The sequence below is a fragment of the Anabrus simplex genome, chromosome 7 (genome assembly GCF_040414725.1).
Source record: "Anabrus simplex isolate iqAnaSimp1 chromosome 7, ASM4041472v1, whole genome shotgun sequence".
Lineage (NCBI taxonomy): Eukaryota > Metazoa > Arthropoda > Insecta > Orthoptera > Tettigoniidae > Anabrus > Anabrus simplex.
Window position 1 is genome coordinate 213,524,059 of NC_090271.1, and position 16,706 is coordinate 213,540,764.

A 16,706-nucleotide genomic window follows, 5' to 3' on the forward strand; every position below is an offset into this window, starting at 1 on the left:
TAGAAGAAACGAGAGAGATGATAAACCTTCTCAGAAAACAAGAAGAAAGTAGATTTCCCGAGAGCTCATTTACATGTAGGAATAGATGGTAATGACGCAACTGACATCTTATAAAAGAAATTAACTAAACTTCAAACCAAATAAAACCATTCATCTTTGAGACAGACAAAACTCTTACAAAACACAAGAGCAATTTCTCCAAAATGGTATCACCGCATGCGTCAAAATACAATAGCAGAACATCACGTCCGCTTGGGAAAGCCTTTCAAGCTAGTTGCTTGCTTTATCATTTTCTTTAATCGCATAAAGTTGCAAGCTTGGTTATTGTGCTTCCCCTTTCCTGAGCGACAAAATTACCGAAATGTCGTTGTACATGAAAGTACGAATGTACTGGTCACAGTGATGTAAGCATCGCATCATCATTTTCATGCCGCGTTATTTCGCGGAAGAGATTCGCGTGTCTTAATAAACTGTTGGAGAGTAGACCAAGGTTACAGACGAGAGACATCACTTCCTCACGCGCAGGAGAGTGGTTCACTGGATTATTTCATTAATTTGACCTCCAGAACACAGACTGGCAACGGTAATTTGATAGGGCAAGTTGTTCCTCGCAGAACGTGAGTGTCTGGGCAGTGATTTCAATGTCGGTGGCCATTCGGGTATTGTTATAAATTCATACAGAGCTTCCAAACACCCGATATTTCACTTTATTTTTATAATTGGGTTTTCGTCGCACCGACACGGTGACGTGGGAAGGAGGCAACTGCGACCTTAATTTAAGTGAAGCCCCGGCATTTACCTGGTGTGAAAATGGGAAACCATGGAAAGCCATCTCAGGGCTGCCTACAGTGGTGTGTGAACCTACTTTCTCCCAAATGAAAGCTCACAGCTGCGCGCCCCTAACCGCACGGCCAACTCGCTCGGTCCGGTATTTTACTGGTGGGCTGAGAATTTCATCAACGTTATTATTAAGGCTGTTGGTGAATAAAGATCTCTTGCCAGCCCTCGTGTGGCCATAATTTTCTTTGTATTAGATTTTCACGACCGGGTGAGTTGGCCGTACGGTTAAGGGCGCGTGGCTGTGAGCTTGCATCCGGAAGATAGTGGGTTCGAATTCCACTGTCGGCAGCCCTGAAGGTGGTTTACCGTGGTTTCCCATTTTCACACCAGGCAAATGCTGGGGCTGCACCTTAATTAAGGCCACGGACGCTTCCTTCCAACTCCTAGGCTTTTCCTATCCCATCGTTGCTATAAGACTTATCTGTGTCGGTGCGACGTAAAGCCACTAGCAAAAAATAAATTCACGAAACTTTCTGCTGATTAACGTACACCAGGAAATGTTTATTTACTAAGACAGCCGCTGTCAACTTGACTACTTATAGCGTGTATCTTTGAATCATTTCTCACTGGCCAACAATTCTTAAAAACACTTTCCTCAGCTTTGAAATGGAAATTCAAAAATACTAATCAAACTTAAAGAACATTAATATCTTCTTATAGCAATATTTACAGTATGTTTTTATATGTTCAGAACATTTCAAAATATAAATTCTCATTTTCAAACAATTTGAAGTACTTTTAGACTATAAAGAAATTCCGTGAAATGTTACTTTTCCAGCGCCACGGTCTCACATTTATGGAAGTCGAGTGCACCAGTGTCTCCCTTCCACTCCTTTTATGAAACATGGAACTGGTCTTGAATAAAGGAAGAAATTAATAATCAAAATTTCTTGTGGCTGTTTCCATCCTGGTGCAGTCCTTGTAAGGCAGACACTGAAAATGGGTAACATCTGTCGTGTATGGGGAACTGTGTGTTATTGTGGTGGAAGATAGTGTGTGTTGTATGAGTTGCCGTCCCCGAACCAAGGGAATTAACCATTTAAAATGAAATTCCCCGATCCGGCCGGGAATCGAATCCGGAGCCCTCTGAAAAGGAGGTCACTATGCTGACCATGTAACGTTCCAGACGTTACAGTGTAATTATGTTAATTTTATTATGTGTAATTAATTCAGGAATTTAACGTCATGATATTTATTTTGGTATGTAATTGTATTATAATTCATGTTTAATCATTTGCTCACTATCATTTCATTACTTTGTAACTACGACTTATAAACGAGGGCTGAATATCCTAATATTCACTTAGATTCTTGCGACAGTCGGTTAAAATTAACTTGCAGTAGATTTCAGTTATCTTGCCACATCACCGAGGAGGAAGGGAGGACAAATTTAGACACCAAGTTCTGGGAAATGCGAGCACGTGTTCACGCGTCCTAACGTAAGCTACCGTATTTCGACCAGAATTATTCGAACTGATCAACGCCTATATTTTCAAAGGAGCGTCATGTTGCCATGGATACTGAGTGAAAGGACGAATAGAAGAACAGTTGATATCATGGTTTTGGCCCGTCAACTCTAATATCTAGAGTGGGGAGAGAAGTGTCATCTGATTGGACCACGTGTAGCGGCCTGTAATTAGCGCGAGAGAAGGTTATAAGAGGGCGTGTTGGAGCTCCTGGAGGGTCTCTCTACAACGTCTTATTCGCTTCTGCGAGTCTCTCTACATTATTCTACGATCTTCTACGAGGCTTCTACTTGATTTTCTACTTGATTCTGCGTCTCGATACTTAGAAATTCTGAATGAGGGGTGTATAGCCACTCTCATGAGGAAGTACGTACAGCACGGCTATAAGACCGGTTTGAACCAGTCTAAGTCAATAGATAGTTTTAATCTAGATAGAAATGAAACTTCAGAGAACATTATCAGTAAAGTTGGAAGGATTCTTAATTGAGTATCCTCTCCATATAACCCAAGGTGGTTCTTCTAACTGTGACATAGGGCTTATCTCCAATCTATGGGATAAAGCATAATAGGGAGTGTTAGTTTTGAAGTCATCTTCCAATTAGTGGTGGGTGCAATTTGTAAGGCAGGAATGGTACTGAGCTGCAGATGAAGAGATATCAAAGACGACCGGTGATGTTCCAGCTACAAGGAGGGAAGCTTTCCAAGGACCAGCAGAGCAAGACGACATGGTGAGCAAGCGAGTTAAAGATATTGCAAGTTTTCGCGAAGTAGAGTCATTCAATTTTTTATTAAACTCATTTTCTAATTTAAATTCAGTTCTCGTTAAACCGTCGTCATTCATATTAAATATAATAAATAGTATTTTTCTAGTTCACTTTCATTAATCTGCCTTAATTAGCCTTTTGATTTCTAATTCTCCTACTTAATGATTAGTGTACTATCACCTCACCCCTGTGATAAGAGTCTGTCCAAGCTTGATTATAAATTTTATCTTTAAGTCCTCAATTTAAAGATTGGCGCCCTTTACTTGCTTGGTTGCATTTCTCATTTGATGATTGTTCTCCGAGAGGGGAAGTCACAACCATCCTGCCAAGGAGCTGCACAAAAATGTTAATGAAGATGCAAAGCTTTTGTATTATAAGTTGTTTGAAATACGTTTTCATATTAAAAATCTTCAATGAATTTCTCTCTAGAGAAGAAGGAAGAATGTACCTACCGTTATTTTATTTTTCCAGAGTTGGCAACCCTAAACTAAGGCCATAATGACCGCTATTCACGCAAATTGGAGAAAAGTAGGTTTTCTTGCATTGACCTTCTTCTTCTTCACCATCTCAACTCCTCCACCACAATAACACACAGTTCCCCATACACGACAGATGTCACCCACTTTAGTCGGAGTGTCTGCTTTACAAGGGCTGCACCAGGATAGAAACGGCCACAAGAAACCATTCGCTGTGTGTCCAGTTATATGCCTAAGTAGCCAGTGTGTCTGCCTTAGAGCCTTCAGTCCCCAAGTTCGATTCCCGTTTGGGTTGTGAGAACTAATCATAAATGGTCAATTCCCTTCCCTCGGGCTGGTTGATTGTGCTGTTCTCAACATTCCTGCAATTTACACACATTATGCTCCACCACAATGGCATATAAAGCTTGCCCATACACAACGGATGCTTTAAAAAGAATGGATGCATCGGGCTATAATATCCACACAGAATAATTTTACCATACTATGTGACCATTCCATCCCCAATTCCCTTTTTTCAACAATCGATACAGGAAATTGTTTCGATCCATTGAAGCAACTATAGGCTAGGTGAACATGATGAACTAGTTCCCAAATAAGGTAAGACCACTAGTGCATTGTATGAAATATACGGTTGGGGAGGTCATCATCTTACATCTATGCGGGAAAATACCGACCCACTGCACATGCTTATTGTGAAGCTACATCATTTGTAAAATCAGGCTGTATACAGTAAATTCCAACCTAAAAGTACGGAACAATATGATCGCTTTCGGACTAAAGATCGTATATGAATGGTTGAGCTACCGCTTAGTTGGAAGTGTAGGACACGAGAGAAAACGTGCAGGGGTGGGGGACGGCTGTAGAAAGAGATGACTTTAGGATATGATTTGGTTTGTGAACAGTAACTCAGAAATTAAGGCCTAACGAAGATGTATATGTCTAAAGACAGATAATTTGAAGCATTCACATAACAAAAGGCCCTGAATCGAATCCCAAAAGAATAACACAACAAGGGAGGGATCCAAAATTTTTCTTAAATCGGCAATTTGACCAAAAATTTGAAGTGTAAATAGTTTTAAAGCAGTAGTTTCAACTCGTGTGGAAAGGTTTCTCAGAGTCCTAGAATATCGTGTTATAGTTGCCCTGCGATCCCTAGAGACAAACTTATGCGGGGCTGAAAATGTGAGAATTTCTTAATTTGCTTCATAGCGACTTCTGAAAGTAAATCCTGATTTATTATGTGTGTATCATTGAATAAAGAATCGTACGCCCGCCATAACCGTATCATTGCGGCAGTCTGAGGATAATTACAGCGTAAGTTACATGGTGTAAGAAATTTGGAATATTACCAAATGTTTTGAAACATATTGTTATGTGCCAGCCCCGTGGTAGCCCCATTCTGTACTTCTAGGAAGGGGCTAGTGACACACTACCTGGTATCTTCTAGCCGGCTTGTAGGGCGGGACCGGCCTTTCCGTGTATTGTTCTCGTCGGCCGGCTTACCTGTGAGTTTCTTGGAGATTCAACGAGAATATTCTGGAAAATTCTGGATGAAATCATCCGAGCTATAAAAAGGGAGGCTAGCCGCGGACAGTCAGTCAGTGCTGGACTCGGGGTTAGTGTTGGACTCCGTGGAGAAATCAGTGAAAGACTTAGTGTGTTAGGGATCGGTGGCTGGGATGAGGGCGACAGAGGTGTTGGCTGTCCTAGTGTCACACCGAGGTCTGAACCAGGAGCTGTTGTTGTGTTGTCGGAGAGACCAGTGAGTAGATGGGCTGGAGACGACGGAACGGAAGACGTGTACTACCTGAGGGAACTGTGTGCTTGTGTATTTCTGTGGACTGAGGATCGCTGTGAGTCAGCGAGGAAACCCGCTATCGTGAGTGCGAGGATAAATGGACCAGTGTTAATGTTCGCTGTTGTGGGTATCGTCCTGCTGTTGAGTACTGTGGAACTGTTCAGTTGTTCGCTGCACGTGACTCTGTACATTCCTGGACTACCTGTGGAGTCGAACCAAAGAACAGTCATCGTGTGTTGTATAGCCAGTGGCACTGTGTTCAAATCCAGCGGTCTACACACAGCTGATGTATGGGGAAGTGAAAGTAAGGATTAGTCGTCCCCAGATAACAAGGCGACGGACCACCTGTGGTGTCATAGGAAAGAGGGACTTGTGAATAGACTTGTAATTAGTAAGTATGGCCATTCTTAACTGGTTACAATTTTGTGTGTGTGTGTGTGTGTGTGTGTGTGTGTGTGCGTGCATTTATTAGGTGATACTGAAATAAATTACACTATAATTTCGTGTGGCTATTTCTAGCAGAGTGCGGCCCTTGTGAGGCAGACCCTTCGATGAGGATGGGCGGCATCTGCCATGTGTAGGTAACTGCGTGTTACTGTGGTGGAGGATAGTGTTTTGTGTGGTGTGTGAGTTGCAGGGATGTTGGGGACAGCACAGACACCCAGCCCCCGGGCTATTGGAATTAACGAACGAAGGTTAAAATCCCCGACCTGGCCGGGAATCGAACCCGGGACCCTCTGAACCGAAGGCCAGTACGCTGACCATTCAGCCAACGAGTCGGAAATAAATTACACTAATGAAACAGATGGAGTTTTATTCGTATCAATATACTCGAGCTTTAGCCATCTGTGTCACTAGGCAACCAGCTAGATAAGTTACAGGGCTTTCAAATTAAAACGCAGAAAACTCTTAGTGAACGAGCTCCTCTCGGTCGACTTAGCAAGTGGCCTCAGAGTACAGATTTTTCAGGGGTGTAACGTTAGCGCCTGCAGGGCCTGCAATGCAGACGGGCCCAAGCCTTTAAGTGGCCCCACAGACTCCTCGCAAAAAATCAAAATAATACACATCTAGCCTAAGGTCATTCTGCATGGGAATAGTCAGGGCAGTATTATAAAATCGGTCTAAATAATTTGTTTTACAGTTCTTAGAATTGCCATTTGGTTGCATCTAGCAGCAGTTACTATAACTGTATTAAGCAGAAACTGCAACATGCTCCTCACTAAAGATCTGCACCAAATTATATAAAAATAATTACAGCAATGGAAATTGAAACCAAAATATAATATTTTAGTTAGAAAATGATATTTTCTAGAAGTGTAGTGCATTTGAGATCGTATTCTTTCCAAATTTTGCTGAACACATTTATTCGAAATAGGTGTAGTTTTTTACAACTTGCTTTACGTCGCACCGACACGGATAGGTATTATGGCGACGGTGGGATAGGAAATGCTTTGGAGTAGGGACAAATCGGCCGTGGTCTTAATTAAGGTACAGCCCCAGCATTTGCCTGGTGTGAAAATGGGAAACTACGGAAAACCATCTTCAGGGCTGCCGACAGTGGGGCTCGAACCCACTATCTCCTGGATGCAAGTTCACAGCTGCGCGCCCCTAACCGCACGGCCAACTCGCCTGGTAAATAGGTGTAGTAACACTCAATCAATTCAGTTCAGAACGAGCTGAGCTCTCTTTGTGCGAATGCTTATCAGTTGTGCTGTTTCATATTTTTCAAAATTTATTTGAACAGTTTTTTATTTAATTTCGTTCGTATGTTTTATGCGTTGTAATCGAATAAATTATTATGTGATTTTGGTGTCGGTTACAAAGTATAGTTCCGTAGTTACTGTAAAATGAAACCAATTTTAAGTTCGCACAACTAACGAAAGTGGTGAATGGTTAAGCAGCTTAGCCGTTAAACCACGGCAGCAGCCAAATAAAACATAGTCTATAAAAATGATTTTTTTTTACTAATCTTACAATAGTGAATAATCCCCTTGTTTACATAATTTGGCAATATATTGCATATTACTTTCTCCTTAATCTGTTCATCCTCCAGGGTTGGTATTTCCCTCGGACTCAGCGAGGGATCCGACCTCTACCGCCTCAAGGGCAGTGTCCTGCAGCTTCATACTCTGGGTCGGGGATACAACTGGGGAGAATGACCGGTACGTCGCCCAGGCGGCCTCACCTGCTATGCTGAACAGGGACCTGGTGGGGGATGGGAACATTGGAAGGGAAGGCAAGGAATTGGGAAGGAAGCGGCCGTGGCCTTAAGTTAGGTACCATCCCGGCATTTGCCTGGAGAAGATGTGGGAAACAACGGAAAACCACTTCGAGGATGGCTGAGGTGGGAATCGAAGCCACCTCTACTCAGTTGACCTCCCGAGGCTGAGTGGACCCCGTTCCAGCCCTCGTAGCACTTTCCAAATTTCGTGGCAGAGCCGGGAATTGAATACGGGCCTCCGGGGTTGGCAGCTAATCACGCTAACCACTACACCACAGAGGCGGACTGCATATTATCTACCTGCTGTAATTAAATTTATATTAGTTATTCGTAGGTTTTACATTTTATTTGAGGAGCTCGAGTTTTTATTTTGGCAGGCGAGCTCGTGTCACATTCGTTATGCCCCTGGGAAGTTATTTCGCTATTTGTCAGTGCCGCTATAGGAAACCAGACATTGTTAATACCGGTATTACAATGAGGTTGCAATAGTGCTACTGGAGTAAGGGAATCAGTCGTGTAGGAATAGTCCTAGTCCGTTGCCCAGGAGACACCCGGATGTATGACACTATCATATGTAAATACACCCTTTTGGGAGGTTTCTTCGTGTCCCTCGATCAACTTGACTGAAGTCCAGGAACAGTTTTATGCTCTTCTCATCCCCCGCTAGTGCAGATGCAAGGAAGACCAGGCTTCTACTCTGGAATCAGAAGATCCCTTTTCATCCAGAACGCTTAAAATTTGAGGGAAAGCTACCCGGCAAGAACTTGGGTTGCCTTACAAAATGGTCTTGCGCACATTATTTTGGTAGCCTTATGTGCAGAACCTAAAAATATATTCGCTTGTTGCGCAAGTTTGGAAAATGTTTTTTACGAGGAACGAGCTAGCTTAGTACTGATTTCGTCTTATTGTTTTGGTGCTGTACGTCTACATCTGTGCTTTGTTTTTTATCGAGCTTTTGAATCCGTGGATTCGAATTTTCTTACCAATCCTTCGATCACATTTCTTGAGGGTGGATTAACTTCAGGAAATATTTTAATGAATTCCCGTCGAGTCCGACGAGCAGAATAAATTTTAAAATGTACTTTGCACAGAAATACGCGCTCTTCCTTTGTTAGCCTAACCATCCTGAAGCGGATAGCAAACTGAACCACAGTCATAAAGGAAACAGGAGACATTTCTCTGTCATTAGTTAGCATTCTGCCCACTTAGCGGCAGGTGGTCGCTGTGTTGACCGGAAGCGCTCACTCACTATGAGGCATATGCGGCCGGCAGCGTTTTAATTTGAAAGCTCTGTAGTTCCCAATAAATAACATCAATAACGTAACAGCCGAAATGATAAAATCAGTTTTATTAACTTCATTATTTATTTATTTATTTATTTATTTATTTATTTATTTATTTATTTATTTATTTATTTATTTATTTATTTATTTATTTACGTGATATTTGCCCTCTACGATGCCATTCTTCTCTTACTGTAGTTGTCGTTGACCAGTTGGAAATAAAATTGTTGTGAATTGACCATCTAGCATTATTTCCACTTCATCCTAAGTAAGACCTGCGTCGGCTGGCGTAGTCACTAAAGTCCAGCGGGACAGTCCCTCAACTGAACCCATCCGAAATTTGTCTTCGAATATTCTACGCCAGACACCCCCGAAGACCCAAGACTTAACGGCTAGCAAGACAACCATATGGAGATGGCTTAAATTTTATACCTCATCACTTACACGAGCCAGTGTCCTTTCCTCATCATTCCAGTCCTAGGCTTGCATACCTCGTACCGTATCGTTCGATTTCGGTGATAATAGGGTTTTGTAGCATATTAATTCCATCCCTCCACCCCCCCCCCATTAGTTATTCATTTTTTCCCCGAGACTTGCATTCTTCAAGGACTAGGAGTTCATCTACCTCCATCTTCACCCATAGATAACGACGATAATATTATTTTTTTTAAAGGAGAATTTGATGAATTCGAAAAGAATGAAAGAGTATTAAGAAAAAATCTTGGTCCAATGATAAATGAAAATGAATAGAGGAAAAGGAACAATAAAGTTTATTTGAAAGATGGAAGGCTTTCAGACAGGATCAGGAACAGGAGGATCACTTTTCATGGCCATTTGATCCGGATGAATTCAGAAAGACGAAGAGCACATTCTATCATTTCGATAACAAAACCCAAGACAAAAATCCGATGGTTCATTCAAGTTAAACAGCTGGGTATCACAAGAAATTTCAGAAATAAGGATTAAGGTGTCGGGGTGGGGGGGGGGGGGGAGGAGGAGGAGGAGGAGGAGGAGGAGGAGGAGGAGGGAGGGCGTTTCAATAGGAAGAGGAAGAGCAAAGGAAATCTGTCTGAACGAGGGAAAGAATGAAGACATACCGGAAAGACATGAAGGCAAGGAGAAGAAGAAAATAATCATGGAGTTACTTCACGTGGTACACAGCTCGCCAAGATCAAAGAAAGAAAGAAAGAAAGAAAGAAAGAAAGAAAGAAAGAAAGAAAGAAAGAAAGTCTTCAGCTTATCCTAGTTATTTCTGCGTTTGGCCGGGGTTTTAAGGCCGGGTGCTTTTCCTGATACCACGTGAATTTTGAGATGAAAATCTCAATCCAGAAGTGACTGGGATTCAAAACTCGGTCTTTCGGGTGGGAAGCCATCAGCCAAGCCACTGTGGTAATCACGCCCCCAAATAAATAAATAATAATAATAATAATAATAATAATATGGTCTAATGTATTGTCTAATCTACTGATACCTGTCTCTCGCATCTTAAGCGCTGGTAAGTGTCGAACGACTGTACCAGGATTCCATCTCGGAAACTTGTGCAGAGGTTGCGAGCACCGAACCAACTGAACTATATCGCCCCATTTTTACACCAGGTAAATGCTGGGGCTGTACCTTAAGTAAAGCCACGGCCGCTTCCTTCCCACTCCTAGGTCTTTCCTATCCCGTAAGTACAGAAAGGAATGATGTCATTGGTGGGAATTCCTCTTCCAGTGAACCAGCATGCAATCAAAACTAAAACTGAGAAACAGTTTGTCCAAAAGCATGCTTTACCGAGCGAGTTGGCCTTGGGGCTAGGGACGCGCAGCTGTAAACTTGCATTCGGGAGATAGTGAGTTCGAGCCCCATTGTCGGCAGCCCTGTTAAACGTTTTCCGTAGTTTTCCATTTTCACGCCAGGAAAATACTGGGGCTGTACCTTCGGGCCACGGCCGCTTCCTCCCTACTCCTAGTCCTTTCGTATCCCATCGTCGCCACAAGACCAATTGAAAAAAAAAGCATGCTTAGATGGAGAAAGTTTGGGGCTGTCCATACGAAGTGGTAACGAGCGAGTTAGCTGAACGCTTGGGGTCACGTAGCTGTGAACTTGCATTCGGGAGGTGATAGTTTGAACTCCACTGTCGGTAACCCTTAGTATGGATTTCCTTGGTTTTCATTTTCACACCAGGAAGCAAATACTGTGGCTGAACCGTAATTAAGACCACTGTCGCTTCCTTCTCAGTTTTACCCCTGTTGTAATGCATCGTCGTCATAAGACCTATCCGAGCCGTTGCGACGTTCAAAAATACACACACCGAGCTCGATAGCTGCAGTCACTTAAGTGCGGCCAGTATCCAGTATTCGGCAGACAGTAGGTTCGAATCCCAGTGTCGGCAGCCCTGAAAATGGTTTTCCGTGGTTTCCCATTTTCACACCAGGCAAATGCTGAGGCTGTACCTTAAGGCCACGGCCGCTTCCTTCCCACTCCTGGCCCTTTCCTGTCCCATCGTCGCCATAAGACATATCTGTGTCGGTGCGACGTAAAGCAACCAGCAAAAATAAAAAAAATAAAAAATAAACACAAAAAACCCAAGGGGGTAAAGGTTCACTTCTATAATAGTATCTCATGAATTATAAAAGAGTACTGAAACATTCCAATAAGAGAAACAACAGGTCCCATGGAGAAAGAAATATAAAAAGTCAAACAGAAATAAATGAAAACACAAGTTTTATATAAAATTAGTGTTGCGAAATAATGGACACAGGTTTGTTAGCTGATATACAGTATATCTGAACAGACTTGCGAATTCAATTTTAAATACCTACAATGAAGATGTTACACTCTGCTCGATATGTTGACGATTTGGCTGTTTTATTGAGTGGAAACCTCACTGCTCCAGATACATGTTTGAATCGTATAAATTCGCTTGACAAAGATATTAAACTTACCACGGAAAAATAATAAATTTTTTAGACCTTACTTTAACAAAGGATGTAAAAATGATATAATATTAGAAATTTTCAGAAAGCAGACACATTCTGTCGCCACAATAAAAACTACCTTTATTCATCCAGCAGCTCACAAGCGAGCAGCATACAATAGTTTTTCAATGGAATGCTAAATATAACAGATAGAGAAAAAATGAAAATAAATTTAATAAAACATACACCAAAAGCGGATGGTTACGACCGAAAAATGATTGATATAAATATATGGCCTTCTGCAATGCAGGGACAATGCTCAGTTTAACTCATCAGGTGAGCAGGTCCTGAAGAGCATTATTATATTGCTTATTTCCTAGCTTGTTTCCTATTATTGCATGTTATATACTTGTATAGCCTCACCTCCGAGTGGATACAATAGTGTCTGTCGAGATCAACACTTCGGGAAAACTTGACACTTCTTGACCCTTGCACAGGTTTCCCCGGGAAGGGCTGATACTCCTTCTTTGCGAAAGTGTACACCTGCACATTTCCTTATTGCACAACTTCACCTCACGGGTGTTTGTGGATATGTCTGTTAAGTTCTTGAGCTTCTCCCCACGTGGAAATTCCCTATTACATACTTTAAACTTTAATACATGAACTCAAATATTACATACCACGTTCGGAAAATATATGAACAATCTCAGAAAGCACAAAAAAAAAATCCTGAAAACTTTTTTATCGTATACTTGCAAGTTAGTCCCACCTCTCAGCCCTCCTGTAGCTTACTTTTTTACACTCCAATGAAACATTGTTGTGAGTTGGTGAAGAGAAGAGCTCTCAGACGGCCTGAAGAAAATAATTGTCTAGCTTGCTCTTACGGGGAAGTCATCAACGGAAATGAATACGTCTGTTGGTATAATGTATTCAACAATCTAATATATCATCAGCAAATTTAAATATGAGGGAAGAATTTGAAACGAAAACCAAGAGAGAAAATCAAGTGAAAAGGATGAAAGGTACATTTTGCATCAAATTAGATTTAATCGTAAGTTAAGTGTACTGAAACTACGCACTCTTGTACAACACAATCTGCGAAAGGAACTTTCTAACCAGTCGTGTTTCGTGGAGAAATGGCTACCGTGGCAAAGTTCAACTCAAGAAGTCTTTCACTAGTGCAGGGCCTCTCAAACGCTCAAAATCTGACGGGTGCAAACGGAGGCGCAGAGGTTCTGTGCACCGTGTATCGGTCCGACTCGGCTGGGCTCGGACCAGCGTTTTGTCTAGGGGCGACTCGGCTAAGCTCGGCTAAGGTTGGCTCGGATCTGAAGCGCTGCGGAGCAGGTGAGGAAGGGGGAGACAGGTGGAGGGGGCGAGACAGGCGTAGGGAAAGAGAGAGTCAGCGCTATTGCTCAAATCGAGAAATGGGGGTCTGTACTCTGGTCAACCAAGCGAAGTCGTCTTTTACACCTTGTACTGCGCAATGCACCGGTGCATGCACTCTGAGAGGCCCTGCATTAGTGCAACAAACAGACTGAAGAGATTGACGTTCGCGAAGGAGCGTGTTTCAAAAGGTCAAAGACTTTTGGGATCGAGTCATATGGCCCGATTGGACAAAACTAAATCTTTTTTTGGTTCAGATGGAAGCTGCAGAGTTTGGAGAAAGCCAAACACAGCCTATCATAAATAAAATAAACACAGCCTATCATAAATAAAATACTACCCCAGCAGTGAACCATGGAGGTGGTTTCATTCTGCTATGGGCCTGGAAGAAGAATGGATAAAACTGTGTCTAGGTATTTAGTGGCGAAAAACTTGGAAGATAATGCCCCAAAATAGGCGTTCACGGTAATTACATGTTGGAACATGGTAATGACCCTAAACATACTTCGACAATTGTAAAAACCTCGCTGATTTTGAACGTTCCCCTTCAACTTCAAAGTCCTCCTCACTCAGCGGATTTAAACGCAATTGATCATTTACGGCCGATTTTGGAAAGGAGGGTAAAAAACTGCAAGAGTACATCCATAGCGGAGTTCCGAAAAGTCATTACAGAACAAAGTAAGAACATCAGCCCACAGCAGTACAAGAAACTAGTCTCTTCTATGCAAAGACAATGCGAAAAAGTTAAGGCAAGCTAATATTGCGGAAGTGTTGAGTTTTTGTTTGGAATAATTCCTGAAATGAAGTGTACAAATAGAAAAGTTATAAAGAAAGTTCAGTTTTGTGTTTTCTGAGATTGTTCATATATCTTCTGAAGATATGTAAAATGTGAGTTCAGGTATTAAATATAGACGTCATACTTGATTATATATTCCTACCGGAAAAGTGCAAACAAATGTATATACGAGTATTTCACAAAACAGCGAACTTTTATTGAAATACCTGCTGTACAACAAAACTGTTACCGATTGTGTCTGCAGCTAGTCCCGTAACTTAAGATAAAGGTTACTGATGATATAATTTAATTCCGAAAACCGGTTACAACAAAGACATTTAATCTGAGCTGATGGGTAGAGCCCTGCGCGGATGCCCATATAATATCCGCATCCGCTCCGCATCCACACTTCTTCATTCGCATCCGCGAATTGTTCTCCGCGGATATTTTGAATATTTAACTACAGTATATTGCACCCAAGCTATTGCAACTGATAAATCTGTTAACATAATACAACAGGCCTGACACCTGGCACCAGAACCCCTACAGTGACAGGTTTATGAGGGATTTTCTCTTGCGACAACTACCGACGTATTGACCTTTGTTACTTCCTTCCATTAATTGCAGGTAGGAGCCAGTTAGGCTCAGGTCAGATTTATATCCATTCTCCCGTACCACTTTCAAGGGTCGCCTAATCACAAGCAAAAATAAGAGTATACCTGAGTGAAAATCAATAAACATAATTTTTAAATAATGATCAGCAAAATTATTCGCAATGCCATACAGTTTGAATCCGCCAAGACACTAACTTAGCGGATATCTGCATCCGTGCAGCGCTCTGCTGATGGGTACTGTGTTTCGTTTTGTTAATCTAATGTAATTATGGTACGGTATGGCGTTTAATGGTCTGGCACCTTAGCTGAATGGTCAGCGTAGTGGCCGACAGCTTAGAGAGCCGTAGGTTCGATTCTCGGCCGGGTCGAGCTAAGTTCTCAAAGAAGGGATTGTCCTTTACAAAGTCAGCTTTATAGTACCAGGTGATAAATAATGCAATAATATTAACCACACACACATAGATTTGAAACACACGTGTTTCAGGCAAATAATAAGGGCACAAAATCTAATTTACTGTTTCACACATTTCTACAGTCTATCGCAAGAGAAAAGTGTATTCTAATCTTCGTTGTTATAGTCTCTAAAATAATACTCAAATAAGTACTTTCTTGCTTCCTTTTCTGAAAATCCAAAATTTCTAAAGTTCTCTAATTGGGGAGGGTAGGCTTTTTCTTGTTAATTTCTCTACCGCAGAGGCTGGGTGTTTGCGTTTGTCTTATTGCACATGTTTATTTACATGCATCACACTGCCAACCACCACAGAAACATGCAACATTGAATACATTGGCATCAGGAAAGCCATCCGGCCGTAAAACGGGGAAATGCAAGGAAGAAGACTGCGGATTTGTTTTTAGATTCGTTATTCTCAACTTATTTTCGTCCGACTCGTTGGCTGAATTGTCAGCGTTGAGGCCTTCGGTTCAGAGACCTCGGGTTCGATTCTCGGACCGGTCGGGGACTTTAATCGTATTTGATTAATTCTTCTGGCTCGGAGACTGGGTGTTTGTGTTTGTCCCAACACTTTCCTCTTCATACCCAAACAACCGCCACAGAAACACGCAGTAGTGATTATATCCTTCCATATAAGTTTGGCGTCAGGAAGGGCATCCGCTCGTAAAACAGGGCCAAATTCACATGTGCTACACAGTTCGCACCCGCAACCCCACAGGTGTGGGACAAGAAAAGAAGAAGAATTCTCAACTTATTTACGCGAGTCTTCTGGCACAGGAAGGAAGAAGAGTTCTATCCTCTTAAAGAATATTTTAGAAAGTTGCTTTCTTAAGAATCTTTCAGTTCAGGTGTAATCGGCGCCAGTTAAAACGTTTTTATTCAGCGCAAGATATAGAAGACATTCTTCAGCTGTGATGAGCCTGCATAGTTGCATTGCTCTCTACCATGTGGGCAGATGGATGAGAGAGAACCCGTCATGTTCATTCGGCAAGGTCACCAACTGCTATGCTTGATACTGCTATAAGGTCCACTTTACAGTGCATGAAGCATGGTCTGGTGACCCTTAGCGCCTAGCGCGATGTGACGTAGCGGGCCACATGAGCTCACCACGGCGGGTCGCTGTAGGTGTGTAGTTGCTGGTAAGCTTCTGTCTGTGCTGTTGTGTTTCTGTGAGGTGCCGCTATGGGTGAAACTGATGACGATGTTCATGACGGCGAAGGTGATCACGACGAAGGATTTCCACTTCGGGGCGACGCCAATGGATTAACGGGGCTTCACGATGGGCTGGACGTCTTCATCCGTCGGGCTGCGCACATACAACGGATTTTACCGTCCATATTCAACCTTAAAGTGGTGAGTGCTCGGGCTTTGCTACTCTGCGGTCTTAGATTCTAAAATAACATTTCTTGATTCACCCTTACAAATATCTGAATTCAAAGTATTTCACTCGTAGTGGTTATAACACTACAAGCAACTCTTTAATCCGCAGACATTTTTCTTCTACCACATGCTTTCTTTGTCTTCATTTAAGAAAGTAGATTGACTGTTATTTTTTTTATATTAATACCTGCCATCAGGATATTTTGAAGTGATAATATCATGTTTCTGAGAATATTTCACTTTTTTCGATGTGTCTCTGTAGAGTTGATTCCTGCTCGGCGTGCTGTGACTGCCAACTTCCTGCCTGCTTGCGGAATGCGGAATCCTTTCTGTCATTTATAACCGCAAT

General features: G+C 42.1%; 1 protein-coding gene across 6 annotated transcripts in view; it reads left to right on the forward strand.

Moving 5' to 3' along the window:
- The window catches only part of LOC136877476 (calpain-B), a 653,760-nt gene that overhangs the window by 288,628 nt on the left and 348,426 nt on the right, over positions 1 to 16,706 (forward strand). The window contains exon 1 of one of the 6 annotated variants that reach the window (XM_067151549.2): positions 16,119 to 16,330. The exons of the other annotated variants lie outside the window; for them this stretch is intronic. Coding sequence (XP_067007650.2) covers positions 16,160 to 16,330 — 171 coding nt within the window. The 5' untranslated portion in view covers positions 16,119 to 16,159. Of the gene's footprint in view, positions 1 to 16,118; positions 16,331 to 16,706 lie in introns of those variants that run through there. 6 annotated transcript variants of the gene reach the window in all.